The following is a 27,466-nucleotide window of genomic DNA, read 5'->3' on the forward strand; positions in this document are numbered from 1 at the left end:
CGCGTGTGTGTGTGTGTGTGTGTGTATACTCTGTTGCCGCATGCCGTATGACGCAGTGTTGTTTTTTGAACAGTTGACAAACCCTTGTAGCAATATAGTCAGACGGGCCAGAGAATAAATACAGCCTTACAAAACCAGGCGTCGATTACACTTGACCTTGGTAATCTTATAACCCCAGAGTCTCTGCGGGGGGCAACTGTCGTCATCACAGGCTTCAGTTCCGGCATCGGCGAACAGATGGCGTACCAGTACGCCCGGCTGGGAGCAAAGATCCTCATCACAGCCAGGAGGGAGGAAAGGCTGAAGGAGGTGAGCCTTGAAGTTGTTCTGCGGGTAACATATCAGCGGGTTTCTGGGTTCGTCAGAAAGTTGAACGCAATGACGAATAACTCAAGCAGCGATGGGAAGTGCGCGTATTTCGGGACGTCATCACGGCATTCATACGTTGTGAATATTACTGCGCATTGTAAGATCAAGAAGATAGATTCAATTTATAATGTAAAAAAGGACCAAAACATTGACTTTGTTTTTGTGTTTTTATCTGTCTAATATTGCTTTGGGCCCCTTTAACGCAAATAATTTTGCAATAATTACACTGAAGATGAATTGCATTTCTTAAACCTACGTATAGTGTAAAAACGAGCGTCGATCTCTGTTGAAACAAAGTCTGCGGGGTGGCGACCTTCGGGAGCGGACCAAAGCTACATGTGATAAGACAGGACTCTAGACTGGCCTGTCACTGGCTGGGGTTAATGCAGCGGCAATTGTAGGGCCGGCCACTAGGGGCGCGATTTTAGTCAGGCTAGACTCTAGGCTCTTCCTTGGGGGCATGTTGGCCCTAAAGCCTGTTGACCTGTGTATTGCCCCGGAAAAGGTCTGGCACCCAGCAGGCTATATGAGGATTTATCTTCAGCGAATGGTCAATAAATTTGGTTTTTAAAAGATAGTGAACGATTTGCATACTCGAGTTTTGATTCTATTATGACCAAATTGATATCTCCAAGGTGGTGGCGAAGGCGAAGTCTCTGGGTGCCCAGGAGGCGCACTACGTGGCCGGGGACATGGGGAAGGCGGAGGACTGTGAGAAAACCATTCAAACAGCCAAGGAGAAATTCGGTAGGGCAAAAAATAGATGTAAACAGTTCGAACGAATTCTGATTTAACACCTGTTGAAAGGCTCAAAGAATCATGCTGTCATATCAGGCCCTCAGATTGTAGATGTCAAGTGACGAGGCTGACGTAGAGGCCTGCGTTCCGTACTTCTTGCCGCATTAGAACTGAATAACCATCCTTCCAATACCATGGCCTAAAGACAACCCACTGCCTACGGCCTTAAAAAGGCTATGGAACTACCTTTACCTAGCCCCGTCTCGAGACGGGGCAAACTCCTTTCCACCGTAAAGTCCCTTCTCAGCAAACTCCCTTTCCCGGCATAAGTGACCCCCCCCCCCCCCCCCACACACACACAAATAATTAGAAGAAGAACTTTATTGCACGACAATTGTACATGATACAATGTATGGCAACAACTATTACACAAAGTACAAAATAGAGGTATAGAATAAAGCTTAATTAGCTAATCAACATAACAATAAGGGCAACATAATTCTTTGATATAGTATTACAATGGAGTGGGCTAATCATTAGTTACGGTATTCTTTCTAATAGCAGAGCAATCCTTGATATATTTGCCTATTTTTGCAAAAACCATCCCCGCTCGAAGTCTTCGACGTAGGCTAACCTTTCCCTGCCTGTACTCCAGGAAAGATACCATGGCCCAATGTGACCTACTACTGCTCCGCGAAGTTCGCCCTGGACGGGTTCTTCAGCTCTCTCCGTGTGGAACTGATGAAAGCCCAGCAGGACGTGTCCGTCACACTCGCCATACTGGGCCTCATCAAAACACAAAATGTCATAGATCACGTGAAGGTAAGACAGGTTCACCTCCGACGTACTGTTTCTGTCTGTGTTCGTGTGTTGGCACCTGTAAGGCAAGACCGGGTTCTTCTCGGTACTTTGCGAAGTTGTACGATCTTGGATTTCTTTTGCTTAAATTATTTCACCCTTTGAATTCCTCTCCCTGAAGAGGTTCGGTTCTGGCTGTTTGTGGATGTGTTTTAGGCATTTTGTCGTGCTTTCTGTTTTGGAATGTTTTCGCCATGGCCTGCAGGCATATAGAAAACAGTACTAGAAAACCTTACAAAATACCTAGAAGCACGTCCAAAAACAGCCGGTGCCGAACCTCTACTTGGAGAGTAATTTTGGCATGTGGGTAGTTATTGATTTGGGCACCACATCTGCAATATTTTCAGGTACTGTAGAATTAAAGACCAGCATCTCCATCTTGATGTAATTTTTCTTGTCAACTTCTTTGTTGCAGAACGAGGAAGTTGTGAAGACTGCCGCCCCGGTAGACGAGGCGGCCATGGCCATTGTCCGAGGCGGAGCCACCCGGGCCCGGGAGGTCTACTATCCCTTCTACACCTGGCCCACCACCATACTCAGGGCTCTGTTGCCGCAGGTCCTCGACAATATTGTTATCAATATCAGCTAGGGAACTATTTTTGTTTTAATCAAAGAAAAACAAAGGAAAAAAAGAAGCTTCAGACGGAGATATTAGCATCTGTATTTGCTTTATTACCTCAATATAATTAGCTCAATTTAATTTTATACATTTCATTCTATATATCAATTCATGATCAGTTGTATTCTAGGAGTGGATAATTCTTGCAATGTGCAAATAGGCAGATAAATAGAAAGAGAATGGTTGGTAGTAGGCGCTTGTTAAATCCGATAAACCCACAAACCTCATTATTATCAGGTTAGAATGATTGTATTTACTTTGGTGTATCTTTAAAGAAATTAACGTTGGTAAAGACCTTACGGAAGTCCCTGTACTTTGTGTCAACTGCGTAAGTACACAAATGTACCTTACTGCTCCGTATTATTATCACCATCATCATTATCATAATTGTGTATATAAAATTAGTTTGTGATTTGTGTAACGTTAAATATAATTAGATAAAAAAAATGCATCCCAACATCATACATTGTATCCACCTGATGAGCTATTCAAAGGCAGTATCAAGTATCTAAAACAGTACAACAGAAGACAACAGAAGAATAAACAAAACAACCAGATCCATGCGACTAGAACCCGCACCAGCACAAGCCAGGCTATCTGGCGAGATTTCATTCAGTAATGGCACCTCCCATAACGCTAATGATCTTGGCAGCGTTCGCACGCAGAGAGTCTTCTCTCCAAGCCATGCAAAGTTGGGACAGTCGAAGAGCGGTTTGAATTGACATGTACACGTCACTTTCACGTACCCAAGCGACGCCGACATGTTCTGAGATGGAACCATCCCGCAGTCTACCGTCATCAGCAGGTTTTCTTCCAGAGAAATGGATTGTATGCTCGGAAGGTTGTCAAACGTGAAGTTTTCTATGACTGTCAGGTCGTTCTCGTGAAGATACAGAATCAACAGGTCTTCCAAGTTTGCTTCACTGAAAATTCCAGACGGAAGACGTTTGATCTCGTTGTCTTCAAGGCGAATGGTCTGGAGGCGACGAAGGTCCTTGAAGATATCTTCATCCAGACTTTCTAGCTTGTTGTCGTTCAGTCCAATTTCTCTGAGAACGGAGAGGTTAGCAAACGTACCAGGTGGCATGGAGGCTAACCTGTTAGACTGCAGATCGATGAACAATAGCCTTGGGAATCGATTGAAAAGCCCAACCTCGATTGTTACAATCTCGTTGTTGCGTAAACTTAGAATTGCCAGAGAAGGATGATTACTGAACATGTTTCCTGTAAGCTCAATAAGACTATTGTGGTCCAAGGACAGAGTGATCAGAGCTTCAAGACCAAGAAAAACGTCTTCCGGGAGGAACGAGATGTTGTTTGATTTCAGACGGAGAGTCGAGAGACGAGGGAAACCGATAAATGCTGCCGTTTCCAAGTTCCCCAAACCGTTCCCGCTCAGGTCCAGGGACGTTATATTTGGTGGAAGGGAAGGCAAAACGTTTTCTGGGTTCTTTATACGGTTTCTGGCCAGATGTACCGTTCCCAAGGAGGATGTGTCAGAGAAAACGTCGGCGGGCAAACTTGAAAGCCTATTCCCATCCAGCAGAATATGGTCCAAACTTGTTAAACCGCGAAAGATGCCTGAGCTCAAGGTACATATCTTATTGTCAACAAGATCCAGATACTCCAACGATGTTAGATTTCTAAACACGCCCTCCTCTAAACTCGCTAGGTCGTTTATGCTTAGGCGAAGCTCGTGGAGGCTACCACCTAACCCATCGAAAGCGCCTGCCTCTATGTAGGACATTTTGTTGTAACGCAAGTTTAGTGTGGACAGTTGAGGAAGGTAACCAAAGACCAGCTTGGGAAGTGACGATATCGTGTTTCTTGAGAGCTTCAAGACGATGGTATCCGGTGGGATATCAGAAGGCACAGCTGTCAAGTCGGCGTCTTGGCATGACACAGTTTCGGACCAACAGATGCAGGCTGGACTCTCATCCCCCTCGCTGTCACAGGCAATCTTCAGTTGTCCATGAACAGTGATCCCTGTAAGCACCATCCACATTATCGCTGCAGCCTGCAGGAACGTGGTATTGAACTTGGGCCCCTGAAATTTGAATATGTAGTTGTATTTACGTAATTATTATTGGTCGAGGCTATTGACAAGATGTTCAATAAGAATTTCTTTGCACTATTGACAGAATATGAAATAATGTTTTGCACAATCACTATCTACAAGACTTTTCTTGTACTATCGACAGGAATTGTTAGTAACCAATCAGAAGACAATGAATGCAACCAGAGCATTGATAAATAAATATATGAGGGCATAATTTACAGCCTTGGATAATCTCGTGAATAACATCTCATAATCCTGTCTAACCTATCCCTTCTATTAGCCTGGGTACCATCCGAATTCTACCGGGGCTCCGGTAGAATACGGATGGTACCCAGGCTACCCTTCTATAGCCCTACCCCTGATTCTGTAAATGGTTCCAATGCGGTCAAGGACATTGTCCCTGGATATGGCACATGCTGTGCCGGTTTTGGACAAATTTGCTGGGCGTCAAAGCTTCACTTCAACAGAGACCAAGGAGCGTATTCAGTTTCCTGTCAGCATGGACAGATCTAGATATCAGAAAGCTGGTAGCAATTAGAAAAGTCCACACTTAAAATTATGGTAAGCACATCAATGAAAAGCTCTGGAATAGAATACGTACCTCCTCCATGTTGTGGTGCGAGAGCTGGACTGAATGACTCTATGTTGCTATTTTGGCGCGGGCTCCAGACTCCAGGACAGACTGCGCTGTCAACGAATTCAGTACGGGGAACTGCGGCCTTCAAGGTCAACGCCGTTTGGTGTTTCTTTCAATCCCATGGGCTGGCTAGCGTCCATACCGCTGTTGGACATATAAGGGCATTCACGATTGTGCAGCGAAGTGAACAAGAGGACACGCCTAGCGAAATGAAAGATGTAAAACAACAACAAATAATTTGTGGGTAACACGTCAAAGATGGAAGCCCCTAACTTGTAAACATTTCTTGGCTCGACCATTGTCTCAATTTGCATATTAAACAACGTCAAGACGTGTTTTGTTTATGTGTCAGGGGCCTTCAACTTTGAAATATTAGCCAAAAATGTAATTTTTTTTGCAAGTGCGAACTTCGAATGGTGAATTCTTATTTGATTATAGATATAGAGATCGATCACATATTAAGTTCAGGCGCCAGTTACGAATACGTACTAAAACGCGCCGATTTCGTCCGTCCACGAATTAAAGAAGTAAAATTTGAAACTGCTCTTTACTTCCTCCGTAAAAAGACATGCAGACTTTTCAGGTTGAAATATGCGCTCGTGGTTTATGATACAGTCTGTATCAACAAAACGTCCGAACGTTGCTTTTATCTAAACTCACGTATCAAGTACAGGGATTCTTCCTAGATGCACAGAGCAAACCCCTTCTGACCGGGGAGGCCCCAAGCTTCTGAAAGGAGTGGCGTCATTGGATCGCATTGAACTTGTGAAGGATTGTTTCCGGGTCGCTCACCGTGCTGCTGAAGAGCGTCTCCTGTCGGATACTATTGGTACTGCAGAGGTTGATGCTTACAAGAAAAGCACGATCCTTACGGAAAACATACGATCCTTACTAATTTCACGGTGTCCAAGAAACTACATTGGAAACGGTATACCGTCATGCGACGCTTCGCTACGATGACGGTTGTCTATAGACACACAGGCGAAAGCGTAGCGGGCCGCCGGCCGGGTGCAGGATACTAGTATTGCGCGCGAACCAGAATGACGCATATTTTCGTCTTGCAACACTTCATACCTGAATACATGTACCGTCTTTGTTTTAATGTTTATTACCTGCCTTTTCCTTCGTATGAGACGCAACGAAGAGGATGAGTCACATGTACAGGGCGGACCGGCAATACCCAGCCAAACTGACAACCCGCCGTACGTGCAAATACGTTCTGTCTACGTGCCATCGGGCTGTGGATTCGCCCCCCGTACGAGCCAGTACGGGCGACACGCCTGCCCTGTACAGCCAGAACGTTTTCAGAAATACGTGGCAGACCTGGCCTCCCCAAAAAACGTACGGACAAATTGCACGTACGGCGGGTTGTGCCCACCCACGTAGAGCGCCTTATAAACCCGTGAAGTAGGTGCCAAGTGCGGGGTTACGTTTCTTAACCCCGAAACAGGTCAGGTGCAAGGAAGGGGATAAGCTTAATTGGAAGCACTCCCGTGTACATGTGAGTGTTAGCCTGGGTGCAGTCCTAGTTAGGCCTATCTACTCAGATTGTCGCTACCATACTCTCCATGTAGAGGCGCCGGCTTGTTTTTTTTTACATCTTTTTATGCGTTTTTCAGCAGTTTGGCCGCCGAAAAAAAAACCCTGTCAAAACAGAAAGCTTAAGACCCACTTACTTATTAATTAGATCCTCCCGTGTCTAGTAGCACTGTAAGGCAGCAAGCAGTCTCCATTCAGGGCGGTTTTGGTCCGCTCCCTTCAGGTTAAAGGGGCATTCCACTCCACACGGGAGTGTTATTTTCCGATAGATATCAATTTTAGGAAGTAATACATGCATACTACTTCACATTATACGATCAAGTACCCAGTTGCTCCACGTGCCTCAAAAGCATTCAGTCTTCTACTAAACTCCCAGAGTACCCTCTAATTGAATTAATCCTATGGCTGAATACAATGCAAACCTTTTAGGTACGGTTACAAAATTTATTTCAGGTTCGCTAAGAAATCTCGTCTTGTTCTTGTATTCTTTGCTATCTTATGAGCAATTTGCTTTCTCGGTGTGCTCAGCGAACCTCATTTATTCCGAAAATATGCACGATAAACAAAGTGTTTATGCGTATAGGGAATGCATGGGAAGGGTCTGCATGGGTTTATTGAGTGTCATATTGCATACAAAACACACATTGCTCAATTCATCCCAAGGTGAATTCGGCTGATTATGTATTCATTGACACATTATCTATTGGAAAACAAAACTCCCTTCTGGAGTGGAATGCCCCTTTAATCCCCAATTGACCAAGGTCCCTCTGTAGCAAGTGCCTTCAAATCAATTTTAGGCTTACCCATTTTATTTTTTATTTTGGCGAGTTGCCTGTGCAGTGTTTTAGCGTGTCTATCTGCAGGCATTCTATTAAAGCACATGTCGTGTGCACTTTATCCTTCTTTCTGTGATGGTGGTGCTAAGAGACTAACACCCACAGGCGGACTTACTGTGGCGGACCAGGGTGTTACCTAGGCAACTCCATCGTCATGTGCAGGTGCAGGATTTCCACTATGGAATTCACCGTTCTTTTTTTGTGTGTGTGGGGGGGGGGTGTTCTTTATTCTAATGATTGCAAACATAAGACGTGAGAGCTGAAATAAATAAAGGAAATCATCTCGTTTTGAATAGATTAATATGAAAAATAGTAAAATATTGTGTTTTACAACAAAATACTACTATAAAGACTTCACTGAGCACACCAAGCAGAAGAAAGAAAGAGTTATATAAATCTCACTCTGATGTTTAACCTTGGATGTCACCGAGAACAAAATTAGGCGATTCTCGGTAAAATGTCAATCACAGCACGCCGCCTGTAGATTGGGAGTTGTGATATCAGCCCCCCTCCCCCCTCTGGAACACCGCCGCGTGAACCGTCTAGTCTTTACCAGACTCCAGCCTGGCCGAATAGTAGTAAAGTTATGTTGCAAACTAAGTTCTTGCCCGTGGGCTAATTGCAGGTAACAAGAGAGATTCATACAGTGTAAAAACAATATCACAAGTGTCTACTCTAGTCTAAAGCTAGTAAAAGCTAACTCTAGATCCTGGAGTATTGGGTTTGACTCCTTTTTCGAAGACAGTGGAAGACGAAATACCCCACCTTTTCTATCATGTGTGGTTTTTGTGATGTTAGAGGGAGAATTGTTTTCTTTTTGTCGGTGAATGTAAAGAAGTTTGGGTGGAATTTGGTGGCCTCTTCAAACAGCTCATTTCTTTCGTGATCGTAGAAAGAGCAGTTTGACATAAATGTGTTTCGTCTTCCACCACGTTTGACGTGCACTGTTCGCACGTTCTTTCACAAACAGTTAGCTTATAATAGTAATAGGGGAGTTTGGCCAAGCTAGGAATAAAAGTCTAGTAGGAGTTACTTGGCTTAGGAGTGGACTGGGCGGCCGCGGAGAGCTGGATAGACTACAAAAGACTCTGAAAACCCATAGTAACTTATTTGTCCCTGTTTGGCCAAATTCTTCTATGTTTTTTTTTATCCAGTTGACACGTTTGCCTGGAGACTAGAAACCGTCATCTGGAAGTGATGTGTGCACGGCGAAGGTCACACGTGATAGCAATAACGAAGCCTGTAAATCCCCGCAGGCAGGAGATTCACACATAGCCACTTTTAAGAGCGAAGTAAAGTCCTTAAGTACAAATGTCATGACAAATCTCCAACCAGACCCTACGGTAGCATATAGGGGTGGGTACCGGTGCAGAAATATTCAGGTACAGGTACAATCCAGGTCCAGAGGATCAGGTCCATGTCTGGACCTGAACCTGGACCTAATTGTTTGTGAATGGGCAATACACAAAACAATGGTCCATTTCGCTACAAAGGAATGTGTTTGGTGGAGTATCCCATCTTCAGGTTAACAACGCAAACTGCCCCTGTTATTAAGGCTTGACCGTAGAAACTTGATAAAAATGACTATCAACTCTCCTCGACTTCGCTCTCGCTATTTGTTTGGGCCAATAAGCCTCAAAACACGTGATGCTACCGGAGGATCTGCTTGGAGATTAATGACAAATGGCACGATGGCCTTGTGGTCAGGGTTGCGGACTTAGAACCTGGAGGTACTGTGTTTGAATGTCTCACATGTCCCAATATTGTGTCATTTGGAAATGCGCTCAACGCCTATTTCCTCTTTCGACTCAAGTATAAGCCTAACGTCACATTTCCAAACCGGGGTCCGGCCGGGATGTTTTTATATAGAAACGAAAAATAGAAACGTGTACGTAAAAATATACACAGATAATGCCGACGACTTTTTTCTTTACGTCTTGTGTAGTTTGCTGTCTTTTATATTATACTTTTCGTTCCCCAAAGCTGCCCGACCGGGCCCCGGTTTGGAAATGTGACGTACGTAGGCATATAAACTGAATACAGCTGCGGTTAGGGACGTCTGTCTGATAGGAACATTCATCAAAACGAGAAGGGATTCATCCCGATGTGAGTGGATCAAATAGATCTGCATCTTGGTTCAGTTCTTTTCCCGTATGAAGTCCTGTTTTTCTTCCAGTTCTTGTTCCAGGAACTTGTAACAAAAGAAAGGATCACACAGGTAGAATTTTAAATTTTATTCATATCAAGTTTCATAACCCATTTTCTTCAAATGTGCGTTTTACAGCAAACAAATTGTACATTTTTTATCATCTATCTCTAATACATCTAATTTATTTAACGTTACTTGGCCGTAGTATGTACAGAAAACATAAGGCCGTGTCAAAGTTTTATCATCTTTGTTTATCTCAACGCAAAGACATTATATATACACAAACGACGTCATAAACTATGTTTTGTTGCCATCATGAGCTCTATATTTGTCTGAAGATATGTTTTATAAATCCACAAGTCTCGCGTATTTGTACGAAATTCAGCTCTCTGCTATTAAAGTGCATTTCTGATAAAGTTGTTCAGCCATTTTTCAGTCTTTTGGAGTCATAATCACACGTTTGGTGGCTTTCTATTTGTACTGGTTCGCTCGTGTCTACGGACCGGCAGCACAAGCGACCCAGTGCAAAAAGAAACGGTCAGCAAAAGTGTATTATGAGCCAAAAAAGATTAAATAAAAGGCCCAGAGAGCCAGTGCTATGGACGATACCCCCCTCCCTCACAGACGCTCACTCGGGGATCATTCTTTCCCCGCTGTGAACGACAACTTGTACTACCAGTAATTAGCAAGTGAGATTATTATCAGGAGCGGCGGACTTGGTGGTCTCTTGCAAAGTGAGACGAGGCAGGGGTCTAAACCCGAGCCGGCTTTCTGTGTTTTCTTGTTTTTGTCGCCGAGTTTCTGATCTCAGCACGAAGAGATTTTCACCTTCCCTTTGGCGTTCGCCGCCATCTTGAATATTCAGTCTCCGACCGGCCGAAATTCACACAAAGTGTATCATTGTCAGGGAGTTATTTAGTCCGGGAGAAATAGGTTTACTGGGCTCGCGAAGAAGGGGTAAACCTTTTAATTATGTCCTCTTTTCAGAAATACGAAGTTAATCATATTCCCATTTCATTCTACCTGTCAAAAGCTACAAGAAGTTACCCTCTTCTAAGGAAAGCCATACATAATGATAAAAACTTCAATCAGGTCAAATACATGTGTACAGTTTGCTATGTTTTACGCATTATTTTTCACAAGCCAGTAGAACACCTAGTTTGGAATAGTATTACGATATGACCCTCTACCCAATCGCCGTTTTGGTGGATGGGAATGAAATTCGCGACGATCTTTCTTGCACAGTGTAGCCAGTCAGAAAGGTCGCCTTCTAGCACAGAACATGGACATTTATTATCATGTATTACATGTAAGTCCCAGGTCGTTTCAGACACTAAATAGTTTTCAAGTGGTCAGCTGTCGACTGCACGGAACGATTGCACACTCTTCATGAGAAAATATGAGTCTGCCGATGCAAAAATTGAATCTATCATGCCCCTTTAGAACAATATGATTATGATTTGACAACGTCAATGGCAAACTATTATCTATGCAACATGTGAAAAATAATCAAGTCCAAAACAAGCCTATTCTACATGTATATACATCTAGACTCTGACAGACTCCGCGGATAGCTTGAAAAGGTAGAAATTTTCCAAATAGGTTGAATAACTTAATGTTTGTAGCAAACCCTGGCCGGCTAACACCTCTAGCAAAAGTCTATTTCTACTATTCCAGCTATCTACAGAGTCTGGTAGGCACTAGTATACATTAGTTGTGATGTTCCATCAAACAGTCGCGTAGCTAATATAGCCTAACCTTAAGTCTATTTTAATATCGATGTTAATATGTCATCATATTGAAGAATTTCAAACCGTACTGGTGCCGAAAAATGAGTCGTATCTTTCTAGGTGGTACCGAGTAGAGGCGTCCATGTCGCTATTTCCCTGCTTCGTGTTCCATTCACCCAACGCCAGCTCCAAATCGTACTCCTGGCTGTTTTCTGTGCTTGGTGTCCACAGACTGGTTGGACTGTAGTCTTGCAAACACTGGGATTCGAACCCGTGTACTGTAGTGTTATGGGTGGGACTTGTAGGACTGAGTACGGGCGGTGGGTGCGTTGGGCTACACATGTGCGCGTTGTTGTTGTTGTTGTTGTTGTTTATGTTGCTGCTGCTGTTGTTGATATGGCTGTGTCTTGAGGTAGAAACTCCAGAGAATGGCAGACTTGAAACAGGTGGACGGTTCCCGTCGTTTGGCATTTGCGCGGCCTGAGAATGAAGAGAGGAATAAAACTTTAATGTCCGACCTCTAACACACACAGTCGAAGTAAAAGTCAATGATCTTAAAACGCTCCGGGGAGGGTGTTTTGGTTCTTTATGCTATAAAACACCCCATAACATGTGTATGACAGAGTCAAAAAGACAAGTACGCCCTCCTTGCTCATTGATACCAAACAGATGGAATCTGAACATAATTACAGATTTGTAGAAGTGGAAACAAGTTTAAGTTCACAAATATGTTCCACGTTATAGGATAGAAATCTAAAGTTAAGTCAGGTAGGCAATGTAAAGTCTAAACTTGTAGGAGATAGTTACAATGTTGACCGATCCTGAAATGTATCTGGAATATTCTATACTGTTGTTTTGTTAAACATTTCAAGCTAACTCCAAACTGACAGACAAAAAATTAAAGAACGACATGGTACATGTACGTTCGCGTAACCAAAGTACAGTAGTTGAATTAAAGCATTCTAGTCCAAGTCACAAGAAAGAACACAGCTAGGTACTACATTAGGGCAAACAATACCTAACGACTGAACTTGGTTTTAAGTCCTAAGATATCAAATTTTCCCTTCTATTAAACGATGAAAAAATCTTTTCAAATTTACCTTTTCCTTTGCCCAGATGTATCCCCGAGTTTTCGCCCAGTAGACGTAGTCTGCAGTCGCCGTTCTCTCGTTGTAGGACATAGTCAAGGATTCCTCTAAATCCGTGATGTATTCAATGGCGAACTTGAGACACTGAATCTTCGACAACTTTTTCCCTGGTTCTCTCCGATGGGACAGCTTGGTCCGGAGGGCCTCGTACGCGCGGTTCATGTCCTTCATGCGGGCCCGCTCGCGCTCACTCGCCGTCCGCCTCTGCTGCATCTCCCGCTCGCGCTCCGCCTCGAGCTCGGCCGCCGAGAGCACCGGGTGGAACCGCACTCTCTCTCGGTCCCCGTCGCTCTCGTCGCCCGAGGAGCTGTCGAGTCTTGACGCTAGCTCTGGCATGGTGACAACTCGGGCAGTGTACCGTGTCGTCTGTCCTATAAGGTAAGAAAACACATGGAAGATATAAAGACCTCCTCCAACTGTTCTTTATATGCTGTCTGCCACGTCTATATTTTAAATAGCTTGTCCATGGAGGTTAAACCTCCTTGGCTTGTCTATATATTTCTTAGGAGGTTATAATGAACTGACTGACTGACTTTAAGGAACTCCTCTTTGGCATTCCTTATTCCTTTCCTTCTGATATTTTTATCGAAACTTTTGCCAGTTTTCGAGAGAATTTTTTGGTATGTTGAAAAAGAAATCTTTGTTAGAATTCTGTATTGCTTTGGAATTTATTTCACTCGACGTAGCAATTTCTGAAATTTGAATCACTTTTTGTATGCTACACGAACTTTTCAAAAGGGATACGATTACGAGTGTGTACGTTTTAGTGTGTAGTTTGCACGGAAACCAATTCATGTTTTACGTTTGCACCCATAAAAAACACACAAATGTCCCAAGTTTCCCAGGTTACATTACTAATAATTTCACGTACGGTAAAATGCAGTGCGAACAACTGCGTTTTTACATCAATAATTTCGCACCTTGTCGCGAAGACATCTTTAATCACATTTGAACATGTAAAAATTCATTATTTCACAAGAAGGTGACAACTACTGACATCAAACAGATAGAAGCCTTATAAGATCTAATCTATTCTGGCTAAGTGTGAAGAGGTGGGGCACACATGGTCGTGCAAAGAATAAAACTTACTAAAACTAACGCCTTACTTTGTTCTGAGGAGAGTGTAAAAAGGGGGAGTGTGCAATTTTTTCATTTTGTGTTCGCATGTTTTCTCATACCACCGTTTAAGTGTGAATTTATAATATTTCTAACAATGCAAAGTATTTCATATCATTTCTGAATGCAGAATAACTCTACCAGAAAATTGTCAATGAATTTTTAGGGAGGGTGTAACGATTCGCCGACGAGAAAACTTAAAACTTGAAAATGACCCGTGCTTGTAAGAAAATACCTAAAAGTTAAAACTGTAAACCAAATAGTTTTAGGACTGAAGGAACTGAAGGCCACGGGTTATTTCAAGAGAAAGTTTCCTTTTTTATATTTCCGACTAAATTTGATTGACTTGCAATTACGCTTCAAGTAAGACCTGTGCAGCTGTAAAAGACTTACAGCGTGCCTTCATGTAGCATAGAAGAAAAATACTTCGTCTGCGTGTGGCATGAACGTGCGTCTTTGCCGGGCAAGCTAGTCGATAATTTTAACCTCCTTAGTTCTTGGCACGGGTAAAGTAAACTTTCGCACACACATAGGTGCGAAACGGTCGATACAAACACTTATCAGAAACAACAAATACTTCCTCACCTCGGTGTAACAATTGGTCAGAAGAAGGAATCCTTCGTCAGTTTCAGAGACATAACACTCTGACTTGTGTGAACGCTAGAAGTGCGGACTTCTCCCTCTTCGGAGCGCCCTTCTCGGCCTGACTAACTCGCTCCGGGTTTTGAAACAACTGACGGCAGCGTTTCGCAGCTCATCTATTTTTAATTTGTTATTTTGCACCTCTGGTGGCGGAGGACACGCCTCCTCAATTAGTGCGGCCGCAAGAACAGACGAACCGACCCGGCACGAGCCCTGGTGTTGGGTTTCTCTCCCGCCGGTTTCATAGGCAACATTTACGTTCGATAGGCGACCGATCGAGGAAAGCGTACTAGTACTTTTTTTAGCACTGAAATAGAAAATTGTAACATTAACAAAAAGAGTAGCAAAATGCAAGGAGAAACATTGTGATAGGGAATTATTTACTTTGAAAGATGTTTATGTAACATGGAAGTGAGTGAGGGTGCATTTGATTATCACTTATACGTCATGGGCGCAAATTGGTAGCAATTTTAGTTGTATACAGAATATGTTGCTTTGAAAAATCCAAATCATACGTCTATGGCATGCTTCTGATCGAGTTTACAAAATTTAGACATGTTTGACAACTTGACCTTGATGTAAAGCTTTTTTAAAAGTACATGACACACCCTGTGAACAAGATGAAACAGACGGGTACTAGATACCATGAGTCCATAGGATGCTGGAATGATAGAAGAAAATGCCAAATAGACTGAATAATGCCCGATGAAAACGCCTAAAGCACGTGCATCATGAAAGAACAACCGGAGCCGAACCTAGCTATGCTTGGAGAGTAGCAAACTATGTAGTAGAGACTAGGTATTATGGTATTAGATGCTATCCAAGCAGAGGTTCGGCTCAGGTTGTTTTTTAGTCGTTTTTATCGGGCTTTCTATTTTGAACTGTATCTTTGTATTATCAAAACTTAACCTCTGCTGGCACACGGAACTTTCAATGTTAGGTTTTGACAATTCAAAATAGAAAGCCCGATAAAACGAATTAAAAACGTCAAAAACAGCCGGAGCCGAACCTCTGCTTGGAGAGTAGGTATTAGGTACACACAGACTGAGGAACAAGAACACCCCCCCCCCCTGTCCCGGCACGATATAGGATAAACACGTACACAGGGGTCCGACGTGGGAAACAACAAACAGGCGAATTTTCACCGTGACTGTGAGGATCCAGACGACAGCGCTGATTTAATTATCTTGTCTGTCCCACTGGTGGATTTCACGGCGATTTTCTGAAGAGAGCGTCCCACCGAGAGACCATGTCTGCGAATTCGGTTAAAACAACACACACGGAATTACAGCAATGTTCGTTGACCATTTGTTTTGTACGTTTATGTTTATGTTTATTAATGCCAAACAATTATCCTTGTTATTGATTCTCAATGTACAGGATCTATTTATCATTTATTTACTTATATATTTCTTTACACTTTGTGTTTACGGTTGATTGAACCCTTTAGATGTCGGCGTTCTGAAGGATAATATTGGTGTTCCACAAATTTCAGGATTCTAAGAAGCTGTAATAAATAAATAAATCCATGGATGACGCAACAATACAATGTTCTTGTTGTTGTTTTTATTTCCAAGCAGATGTTCTTGTGGTAATATAACGGTACCAACGTCCAACGGTATCTACTTTGAGATTAGTTATTTTGTCATCCAGAGAGGAGCATATTGTGTTGTTTTGTTAAACTATTAGTACTTCACTTGGAATTCATCGTCCGTCTCGCGGTTTCAGCTAATCACACCTGATACCCTCGATAAGTGTTTTGGGTTTAATATAGTCGGCATAACCGTCCTTCGGTGCACCTTCGGCGTAACACTAACACACCAGCTTCTGTATCTGTATCTAAATTCATATAGCCGGTATAACCGTCCTTCGACGTAACACACAAGCTTGGTAGGCACGAGGCGCAGCAGCAGCTGGTTATATTACATTGAACGACCCGTCACACCTAACCTTAGCACATCTATCTGCAAGGGTTCTTCAAAAGGTACCCCTACTCTGCTTGGTGATGACAAATTCCACACTACGATAGTTCTGAGGATTAAAATAAGGGTAGTCAAGAATTTGGGACAACCTTATTGCCATTTTAGAATCGTCTTTGATATATTGGCATGGAGCGGTAGGGAAAAATAAAGGAAAACACGAACTTGTTTGCATAGCTTCACAGAAAGAAATACACATTTCCACAGAACCAAGAATGTGTATTGTGAAGATCTTATTGTCCTTGAGCAGATCCTCTCTACACACGGACTTGGCTGTATTAAGCCCTACAAGGTGCGAAACGGCAATTCACACAAGGCTTACAGACAGATTAGCAACGAAGGGCGGAAGAAAGTAAGGAAAGAAGACTTAAAAGATGACCACGAGGAACAAATATTTGTAGGGAAAGAACTGACGGGAGACAGCGAAAGCAATAGACATTCTAAGAAAAGAAAAGGTGTAACAAAAAATTCAAATTATGATAAAACTAATGACAGGATTCTTCTTTAATTACCTGCACTGTATAAAATCTCGTCTATCAACACAAGAAAGCTAAAACATAGTAGTTATACTAATGTAAAAGCGTTAAGAAAATACGTCTAAAAGTAAAACGTATTACGGACAATAAACGTATAAAGCGTTTTATCGGGCTTTCTATTTTGTGATGATTTTCTTTATGTCTTTCAGCCGTACGTGTTGGATAAAAACGCCTATCGTACTTTTACGACTATCTCAAATGGTGTACGCTTTCTTGGGCTACCTTATACACTGGTAAAACCCTAGCCTCGTTCACAGACTTGTATCAGCGCTGGCCTCTATTGTTTTGTGGCAAATGTTCTCTAATGCTGCTCTCGTTTTCTATGGGTTTTATAGGGCTTTCTATTTGTACCGTGTGTCGATGTCTCGTGGCCAACAAAACTGTACAAAGTAGAAAGCCTGATGAAAACGCCTAAAAAACGTCAAGAACATAAGGAGCCTTACCTCTAGCTCTGCTTGGAGAGTACTCTAATGCCAGGAAAGTGTGCCCTGTACCCCCCAATCTGCGAAGGAAGCTAGTAAAACGCCAAGAATGAGTGAGATCTGCACATCTGCTCGGAGATGATGTGGTTGGTGAGTTATACAATGGCATGAGAAGGGAGCTCGTGTCACGGCTGGTTTCAATCAGACACGGAGACCCAAGTTCAATCAGCCCACAAATTGTGGCATTGCCTGGCACCGGACCACACAAACCGATCAGTTCGTTTCTTTAAACCCTTGCAGTGCCTAGTGGCACGAACGATAGCAGGTTTCATTGTAGGGTACATATTGTTTTACAGGGAGGAGTTGCTTGCCCTTTCCCTTAAGCCCCGGTCACAAAGCGCGTACGATTCCTTGCGATTCCTTCCGATGCGCAGGATAATCGCAGTGCGACGTAAGTCGGAAGAAAATCGGAAGCAATGGTTTAAGTATATAAAGCCGTGGTCACAAAGCGCGTAGTGGATCGTACGATGAGGTCATAAGAGCGTGCCTGCGTCAATCTCAGTGGATCATAGTAAATCGGGGAGCGTCGTATGGCGAAAAATAGAGCTGAAATGGATTTTGAACATGTTCAAAATTTCGCTATCGTCGTAAGATTTTATTTGCCCCCATAGCAGAGTTCATTACGGCAATTTTTGTCTACTGACGAGGTTATAGATTTATGATTTTTTAGCATGTTGTGATGGTTTCAGTTTTCCCTGATATTGTCGATATTGACGAAAAGGGGAAATATATCAGTCGCAACTGCCACAGTCGCAACCAGAGAACAGCGCGCCACACACAGGTGATGCAGACAAATTGTTTGATCGCTTCATGCACGTGAGTTTATAATTAGATCAAATCTCAGCTCTCGTCGGTCTTGGGTCAGTTTACCATAATCGTAATAACCATGGGGACAACTCGAACATAAAGGCAGGCTCTATGAGTCGGAAATATATATGATATAATTCTTATCATTTGATTTTTGTATGATGGCATCTTTTTGTTGATAGCATATCATGATCATGACGATCTTCGAAAGAGCCTGACACGTAGAGCCGGCAAGCAGACCGAGATAACCATACCAGTACTGACGCTTGATTTGAACTTTTGCTTGTAATACTCTTGTTGTCATGGTCTTTTTAAATTTATTTTTACAGTTAAAGATATTATAGGAAGGTATTAAACAGCTATGTCCACATTTTGTTGGTTAAAGAAGCACAAAAGCGGTCAGACGGCTATACAGAAGAGACACAAGTGAAAAATCGTGCGACGCTGGAAAAATTTTGAACACCATCCGATGCGTTGCGATGGCTTGCGATGCTTACGATTTTCTTGCGATGTACTGCGCTCATCGTACGATATGCGGAATAGTCCATCGCAAGGAATCGTACGCGCTTTGTGACCGGGGCTTTAACGTGCTCAATGCAAGGCATCTCCTCGAACACGGGACCCCCATTTTTCATCCCTTCCGAAAGACGGGTGCAGCCACAACAGACATGGTTTCAACTCCTGGTTCCAATAGCCCCCATAGCAGGCTCTCTGGGCTCTTTTAGTATTTTTTGCCTCATAATACACTTTTGCTGGTCATTTCTTTTTGTACTGGGTCATTTGTGCCGTCGGTCCGTGGCGCAAGCGACCCAATAGAAAAAGAAATGGTCAGCAAAAGTGTATTATGAGGCAAAAGAAGACTAAAAAGGGCACAGACGGATCCTGATATGGACTATTATGATTCCAAGTACATGTAGTTAGAAACTCGGAGACACTGGTTCAATGATACAACTCTCCAAGTTCAACTGCATGTACTAGGAGCCAGGAGCTGAACTGTGAGGATGCTACCAGTTGAAGGGGCAACTTTTCGGTGGAGACTGCTATGTCAATCCTTCTCATGATGCGTTCTTTTCCAACCTCTTTCGCGTTGCAATAGACTTACAAAAAGTTGCTTGAGAAACTGGATATGTTTGATAACAGCCAAGTGTATTTTCAGTTAGTGGCGAAAGACAGTGGATATGCTATCTCAAACGTCTGATCGTTTGCAAAAGATATCCAGTTGAATAACCTTTTGTGTTCTGTACTTTATCAACTGTGTGTCTAACTTTCATCAGCGTGATCTTTACAGTCCTTTAGAAAGATGCAAAAAAGAGGAAGACTTCAATAGATCCAGCTTGATCGACGTCCCTTAGATTCACTCTCCAAGCAGAGGTTAGGCTCCGGCTGTTTTTGACGTTTTTATGCATTTTTATCGGGCTATCTATTTTGTACTGTACAAAAAGATCGAAAGCGGTACAAAATAGAGAGCCCGATAAAAACGTCAGAAAAACAGCCGGAGCCTAACCTCTGCTTTGAGAGTACCTTAGATTAAGATTTGTCCCAGTATCTGATCCTCAGCCCGCCGCAGATGTGGACTTGGGTCGCTAATTGGATTACCTCCCTGCCCCTTGTTGTTGTAACGCTGTTCCACTGGTCGGGATCCGCGCGGGGCCGAGGCAGGCCGAAGTGTTGATTGCTTTTCCGCGTAATCCTGTTTCTACCACAGGGATTATTCGTGGTGGGACGGTGGGAGGGGGGCGCACGGCCCTCCGCTAGGCTATGGACACCTGTTTTGTATCTGTTGAGCCCGGTGCTAGCCAAAATCCATATCCCCTGGTGTGTTACTAATGTACCAGTAGACCGCTACTACCTATGCACAATCACAAAACCCACACATAATACTAATAGAAAAGGTGGGATATTTCGCCTTCCACTGTTTTCGAAAAAGGAGTCGAACCCTATAACCGGCCAGGATCTTTTACTAGCTTTAGACTAGAGTTGACACTTGTGATATAGTTTTTACACTGTTTGAATCTCTTATGTTACATGTAATTAGTCCACGGGCAAGAATATGCAATAAAGTTTACAATTCACTGTTTTTCTTTTACCAAACTGAGAGAAGAAGGAGTACGGCCACCATAAAGTTTCTCTCTCGGCCAGTAACTCAAACTCTTTTGATTTTTGCCGAATTTTAGTAACATTTGTATTCATAGCCTCTAAGGAGACCTGGTGGTAGCTAAGGAACTACAGCAAGTAAAGTTGAGTTAGACTTCTGCAAACATGTCAATCGCTTATTCCTCTGCAATTGCAAGACTATGGACAAGTAGTCAGACAAGACATGACAGACGTAGTGGTGGTTGACAAACTTACATCAGCTTCATCACAGTAACATAGACGTGAACAAAATGAACAAAATACAAAAATGTAGCGAAACATAACAATACTTTAACTTGTAACAAAAGAAGTTCAAATGATCAACAGTGGGCTTAAAACTTCGAAGAAGAATACAGGATGTAAAGCGTTTTCTGGCTGTTGTGAAATTTTGAGTGGTAGCAAATATTTGGAATTTATGGAAGATGGCTACGATGGACTTCCGCGAAGCAAAAGAGAGATTTGGGTATTTGCAGAAAGGGCTGGGGAATTTGCGGTGTGTCCTATGAGCCCAGTATGCATTTCTCTCTTCGCTTTGGCTCAATCTACTGTGGCGTTCGTTCTCTAACGTTGTTATATGAGGAAGAGCATTGTTTTCCTCACAAATCCAGCCAAAACCTCAATGCGTCGTATTTTGATATGCGTGTTTTCCTCTCAGGGTAATTCATCTGACGTGTTTTTTCCGGCGACCTCCGTTGTGTGCGTGATGTTTTACAGAAGTGGCCTTCGAGTTGATCGGTAATGTTTCCTTGAAAAAAATCCCCGGGTACTATTTCGTTGATTAATTTTCCCCCGCTATAATGGACCGATCCCGAAACCCCACCCCCTGTTCAATCATGGTTCTATTTCGAACACCTCCGTCAAAAGTAGCAATTTCTGTCCAATGTGGCAGTTTTTGACGGACGTGTTCGAAATAGATATGGGGTTCTATTTGTTCGATATGGCGTTCGACAGAATCGGTCCATTCCCACCGTTGTTCCACCCGCCACCAAAGTCGCGGAATGCGGGGGGAATCTGGGCCCTGTGCCGGGGTGAATGAATGGTGGTCGGTCTTGTTTATCGGACCAGGAAATTGGATTGTTTCACAATAGGCGCACCTGCGCCTAGACCCAACAGGTAAGCCAGAGTCGCCAATAAGTCCATTGTGTCGTTGGAGAGCGTCAATCTGGAGGTGGAATTCCTTTCACACCTGTCCTAACGACAGGTAAGGCGTTACCAAGGACAGGTAACGGGACACGCCTTCTTTTTCAGGTCAGCGCGCACGCGAGTGAAAATATTTAAATATATAACAACTTTCCCTCCTCCAAACTAACTGCATTCAGATAAAGATGCAATTAGTTGTAGTATACATGGACCATTGATCTTTTAGATAAGTAGGAAGAACTACTTTCCAAGCAGAGGTTAGGCTCCGGCTGTTTTTTTACGTTTTTTTAGTCGTCTTTATCGGGCTTTCTATTTTGCATTCTGTATATCTTGTATGATCAAAACCTAACCAAACGAGATACAATACAATACAAAATAGAGAGCCCGATAAAAACGACAAAAGACACGTACAAAAACAGCCGGAGCCTAACCTCTGCTCGGAGAGTGAGAAAGAACATGCAAAGGCGCCATGCACCAATCTAGCTCGATTCGGGCGAAACTGGGTACCTAGCTGTGGTCAGGAACGTACTCGGAGATGAAGATTAAAGTCTGAGGGTCCGTCTTTTAGGAGGTTCACGATCCCCGGCTACTCTTCCATTTCAAACAAACGGGCCTTCCGCTTTAGGCTCCATTTCAAACCACATGTACAGCTAAGTACCCATTTTTACCTGAATCGAGTGAGGTGAGACAGTATCATAGGTGTAAATTACCTTTGCCAAGGGCACAACATCGTGACCTGTTGGGGATTCTAACTCAGAAGCTTTAGGTTCAAGTGAACCACCCGGTCCACAGGGCCACCTTGCGATTGTACACAATACCTAATCTCCAAGCAGATCCTACGGTGCCATAAGATAGTATCAAAGCTGGCCAAGGAGTGTAGCCGGCCAAGGGAGTCAAACGGGCACAAGTTTGATACTATACATTACGCACCGTGGATCTGGCTCGAGATTACACAATACCGTATTGCAGTTTTTCTTCGCCGATTGCGTTACTCATTTCTTAATCTCTGCTGTGATTGTAAGGGTTAGGACTAGTTACATTGATATAACGTTAGATAATTATTGAGCCTATTTTATTGATCATAACGCTCAATGTTTTCACTGCACAAATTTATGTAGCTTCCCTTTAGGAATGTTGGCACTCGGAATTCCCTGCAGTTTTCTATAGAGTTGCAAAGTGTCGCCGTTCTGATGACGACTTTGGCACTCCAACACAACTAACACAATAGGTTCTTTCAAGCCGTCTTTCTATCCATTCTATACACGTTTTGCTTTGGAGGTTGGCAGGGTCGGCGAAACTTTTTCTTTTAACTCAGCTGGTTGCCACAGATAAGGACTGTTGAACGATGTAGTAGATTGCAGAGTCAGCACAACATGACTTTTCATACAGGATGACTAACAAAGAAAGTAATGTCCTACCACCCTCCAGGTCTGGTACTACTGGTTAAAAGTGGTAGTTCGCAACTGCACGACCACCAAATCGTCCTGAGCGCCTGCTTCACAAAATGGCTAAGATAGGGCAACTTCTAACCCTTGTTAGCTGTATCTTGGTACACCACAGCGTAGTGTCAGCGGTGGAAGAGGAGGAAAATGAAGGATCCTGTTCCCGACAGTTCAACAACCATCAGAACATCACGGTGGTGGCCGCGCCCGGGCCGGTCGGGCCGAAAGGGGACATGGGACCGAGAGGTATGGAACTTACTCTACAAGCGGAAATCGTTACGTTTTTATCTCCATGGAAAATGGAGATATAATTTTTAGTGCGGCCCAGTACGCGTATCTAAAACTGTCACAAAATGATAGAGATACGAATGAGGTGCGTATTGTGCGTACGACTGCGTATGAAAAATGTCAACATGCACCTCATATGGACTTCATGTGTAACTACCAGCTGAGGAGATAGATGGTTCGCAAACCATACTCATTTTTGCACAATTTGATATAATATGGTGTTTGTGATGACATAAACCCTAAACAATTTCTTCCAAGACTACATATGTTTCCATGGTAACAGGGACACAATTTTGGAGACATTTTTTTTTCCAGATTTGGCCTAGTCAAAAGCATGGAAATTATAATGATCATGATGATTAAGTAGACTTGATAGTAGTTGGCTCTGACGTTTACTATACACTATCTACACTATATTCTCTGGAGAAGCGAACGTAGGAGTGAATTACTTCCCGGATAGTACACAGGCTAAAGATTAAGGAGACTATTTCAGAAAAATGACGAGAGATAACCTCATCATAAATTGATAAACAACGAAGCCGCTCGATTTTTACTGATTTTTACATTTGCCACGTCTCTTAAGGTCACGCCGGGACGCCAGGTGAGACAGGTGTGAGAGGGGCGCCAGGTAAGCTGGGGCCGGTCGGACCGAGGGGCGAGAGGGGAGACAAAGGTGAGCGGGGACCGGCAGGTGAGAAGGGAGCACCTGGCACCAGCCCACCTGCTCCACCCGTCGTGGCGTTCTCCGTGGCGCGAACGGGCATTCTCACGACGTCCCAAACGAGGGTGCTGACGTATGACGTCATCCTTAGCAACGTTGGCGGGGCGTACACGGAGGGAACGGGCAAGTTTGTGGCCACGTTCGGGGGAGTCTTTTTCTTCACGTTCACCGGAATGACTGCGAATGCTGCCAATAGCAATTACTATCTGCGTCTCATGAAGAATGGGGAGAAGATGGTGAGTCTGCACGAGAATAACGGAGCACAAGCTCAGTACCAGGCCGCCAGTAACAGCGCCATACTGATGCTGCGTCCCGGAGACCAGGTCTGGGTGGAGCTGGACAAGAGCGGGCGCACCGTGTTCAGCAACGTCAACAGGTACCTGACGTTCTCCGGGTTCCTTATTCACGCTGACTGAAACGGTCATAGATACTAGTCTCTGCCAGACTGACTACGCTGGCTGTTGTAGGGAGAATAATTTGCCAGGACAGTTTTGCTACCAGAGGAGTTGGCCGGCAGCTCCGGAGGGGGAACATTAAACTTAGCGTAGACGGACTCCCCTGGCCGATTTCCCGATTTTTTTTTTTTGCCGAATTCTACAACTAGTATGTAGGAAGGCCTGGTGGGGGCCAATAAAGGTTCAATAAATGCAGTCAACACTGACCAAGACGACCTCACGGGACATGATGGATAGATCTGGTCTATGTGGTGTTAAGTAGATTGGACTCATTCCTCAAGCTACCGACAATTTTCGCCCGCACTCGTCCCTCAGTAAGTCAAATAATATAATGAATGGAAGTCAGGATACATAGTAAGGAACAATCAACTAATGAAGTAAGTGATATCTACAGATAGATATGAACTTTGTGCACAACATAACGAATAATAACCGAAACTTAAAACAGAGAAACACATCAAAATGTGATCAACAAATTGTACCGAATTTGTTGTGGATTGGAAGTGGGCCTAAAGATGGCGGATACCAGGTACGATGTAATCAACTAAGCATGCTACTGTGCACATGAGACAAAGCTTAATAAAGAATCTGACATAAAACACAAATGTAAGAGAAAGTTTATTTCAATACACATGAAATTAACATGAAGTTAACATGATAGTTGATACGAAACACTTTTCTGTTTTTTGTTATTCCTTTCTGTTGTACTTTGTATTTTTTGTCACAGTAAAAAAAAAGACTTATCAACATTCCTGTAGACTAGTATTTTTGTTCGACTCTTTTCAACTTTTCTTTCTTCTTTCCATATCTATGAACCCATAGAAATTGAAATAGAGTTCGTAATAAGGCACCCTTTCCACCGAACCGATAACCGTACGCGCTGAGCAACCAAGAATCTCATTAGTAGTTTGAACGAATTTTTAGTTACGATAATTTTGTAAGTTTCTGCGTTTGGTAGTCTTTCAAATCATACTTTTTACATCATGCATCATGTTCCACTTATAAAGTCACAGGTCATACAAATCCAATATTGGTTGCCAAAAGGTTTCTATCCAGTGAAAGGAGGGGGGGGGGGGGCTGCCTTCCTATCGGTAATGTTTCGGTAACAATTATACCCCTGTCACATTATCCACGATCTTCGGGCGTATCGATGGAAGATCGGCCATATTTAAGATCAAGAGAGGGTTGCGCGTATTTTTCACCTGAAAAACGTCCCTGTCAAGCCATACTTTGTACCTTGTACAATTGTTGTGCAATGAAGTTATTATTATAAGCCAGGCTCGGGCGATTGCCGCAGAATCGTCGTCCGATCGATTTTCGCCAAATGTGACAGGTGTATTATGAGGGTTCCCCCGGCGTCGGGGTGTAGCCCCAGCCGTGCTCTGACGTCACAGTTTGTCCCTGTCCAAGTTGGTGCTTCTAGACTATGGGCTAGGTCACGGTGTCTATTTGTCACCGTGCTGGTTTAACTCAGAGTTTTTAAAAAATCCGGGGCCCGGCCAGGCCCAAATATAGGCCGGTAGTGTTAGGGTGTCCCACGTGGAGGTTGCGCCCGATAATTGCAAACAACAACCCGTGAACTGCTCGGCAGGGTCCCTTTTTCCAATTTTCGACCTAAACATAAATTGAATAAAATCTTACGGCTAGCGGGTCATCGGCATTGACTTTCTCTATGCTACGGTTCCATTTGGAAACGGGGGCTCTTCTGGGTAATTTACGGTCTTTTTTTTTTCACTTTCGGGCGTGATCTCTACGTGGCCACTGGGGCACCCTGTGGCTACCTGGCTATTTTGGGGCACGGCTGGGCCCTTGGATTTTTTAAACTCGAAGTCAAAATCAACCCGGGACCTGGTAACAAATAGTCGCAGTGACGTAATGGTGAGAACACTGCATGAAAGGTACACCTGCGGTATCCGTCAGTAAAAGTCCACCGGGACATATTTGTGGCTTCCGAGCACACCCTTGGCTACACCCCCTACGGGCAGCGGTGAAAATGGGATCTTAGCATTGCATGTATAAGGCACCCTTTCCACTGGGCGGAGTAGCCTGAGTATCATCCGTATTCTACCGGGGCTCCTTACACTCGGTACCCTAAAGTGAGTGTAAGGAACCCCGGTAGAAATAGGATGGTACCCAGGCTATGGGCGGAGAGCGTTTGGCGACCAAAATTGGATCAGTATGACCTATGTCTTACAATTGGAACATGATCTAAAATGTAAAAGTATGATTTGAAAGACAATGGCAAATCGCAGAAAACTTACAAAATGCATTCCTTCATCAATGAAATTCGTTCGAACTACTAATGAGATTTTTGCTCAATGCTTGTCGCCTCAGTGGAAAGGGGGCCCGGTGTCAAGCCAAATTTCTGTCCCTGCCAAATATCTTTTCCAGGACTGCTTAGGGTTTTCAGTATAACCGAGTGGAGAAAAGTGCGTCACGCTAGTGGTGTGGTAGTTTTCAATCAGAGCGGATTTTGGAAGGAGGGGTCGCTATGGCATGAGGAGATGTGGGCACTTAACATAGTCCCAAGCCCAACCCTAGCCCTTACTAATCTGCAGGCAGATAAGATAGTATCAAAACTGGCCAAAGGGAGTCATCAGCTACTGGGAGCCAAACACACTCCTACTAGGCCGGCTTCACTCCTCTGCCAGCTTTTGATACTCTCTTATGCTACCGTAGGATCTGCTTGGAGATTAAATCCCCTACCCCAAGAAGCAAAAATGTGGCGGAGCAGAAACTTCCCGTTTCCCTCTCGCTTAGATCTACTCGAATCTTTCTACGGCTAGCGGCACGACTTCATGCCACACGCTTTCTTTCTCCCAGATCTCTCTCCATCCGTACATATCGGAGGGGAACACCTGATCCTGGCAACATCCGGACTCCTCCGTCAAAAACGCGCCGTCCGACAATGAACAACACCTTACTCCCGGCTTGCACTGCGCCGGGGGAGGCCAGCGATTGGTCAACCTTGGACCACGCTCCAAACGAGTTGCCGTACGAATAGACCTCAACCACAGACGAGTTACAAGACCCATATTCGGTA

At 43.7% G+C, this 27,466-nt stretch overlaps 4 protein-coding genes across 4 annotated transcripts in view; 2 read left to right on the forward strand and 2 right to left on the reverse strand.

Moving 5' to 3' along the window:
• The window catches only part of LOC118417516 (hydroxysteroid 11-beta-dehydrogenase 1-like protein), a 4,254-nt gene extending 1,668 nt beyond the window's left edge, over positions 1-2,586 (forward strand). The window contains exons 2-5 of the mRNA XM_035823098.1: positions 179-309; positions 1,005-1,116; positions 1,763-1,929; positions 2,381-2,586. Coding sequence (XP_035678991.1) covers positions 179-309; positions 1,005-1,116; positions 1,763-1,929; positions 2,381-2,554 — 584 coding nt within the window. The 3' untranslated portion in view covers positions 2,555-2,586. The remainder of the gene's footprint in view (positions 1-178; positions 310-1,004; positions 1,117-1,762; positions 1,930-2,380) is intronic.
• A 28-nt stretch (positions 2,587-2,614) lies between these two features.
• On the reverse strand, positions 2,615-6,024 carry LOC118417136 (leucine-rich repeat-containing protein 15-like). Its single transcript, XM_035822542.1, has 3 exons — positions 5,941-6,024; positions 5,245-5,481; positions 2,615-4,631 (listed from the first exon to the last, which is right to left on the reverse strand). Exons 2-3 carry the CDS (start codon positions 5,251-5,253, stop codon positions 3,093-3,095), a joined length of 1,548 nt encoding a protein of 515 aa, XP_035678435.1. The 5' UTR covers positions 5,254-5,481; positions 5,941-6,024; the 3' UTR covers positions 2,615-3,092.
• A 3,850-nt stretch (positions 6,025-9,874) lies between these two features.
• LOC118417870 lies at positions 9,875-14,439 on the reverse strand. The gene is made up of 3 exons (XM_035823622.1): positions 14,384-14,439; positions 12,635-13,053; positions 9,875-12,014 (listed from the first exon to the last, which is right to left on the reverse strand). The coding sequence occupies exons 2-3, from the start codon at positions 13,016-13,018 to the stop codon at positions 11,613-11,615; spliced, it is 786 nt and encodes a 261-aa protein (XP_035679515.1). The 5' UTR covers positions 13,019-13,053; positions 14,384-14,439; the 3' UTR covers positions 9,875-11,612.
• Positions 14,440-23,021: 8,582 nt separating this feature from the next.
• Positions 23,022-24,384, forward strand: LOC118417517 (complement C1q-like protein 3). Its single transcript, XM_035823099.1, has 2 exons — positions 23,022-23,205; positions 23,831-24,384. The coding sequence occupies exons 1-2, from the start codon at positions 23,022-23,024 to the stop codon at positions 24,382-24,384; spliced, it is 738 nt and encodes a 245-aa protein (XP_035678992.1).
• The last annotated feature ends 3,082 nt before the right edge of the window (positions 24,385-27,466 follow it).

Source organism: Branchiostoma floridae, chromosome 6, assembly GCF_000003815.2.
Source record: "Branchiostoma floridae strain S238N-H82 chromosome 6, Bfl_VNyyK, whole genome shotgun sequence".
NCBI lineage: Eukaryota > Metazoa > Chordata > Leptocardii > Amphioxiformes > Branchiostomatidae > Branchiostoma > Branchiostoma floridae.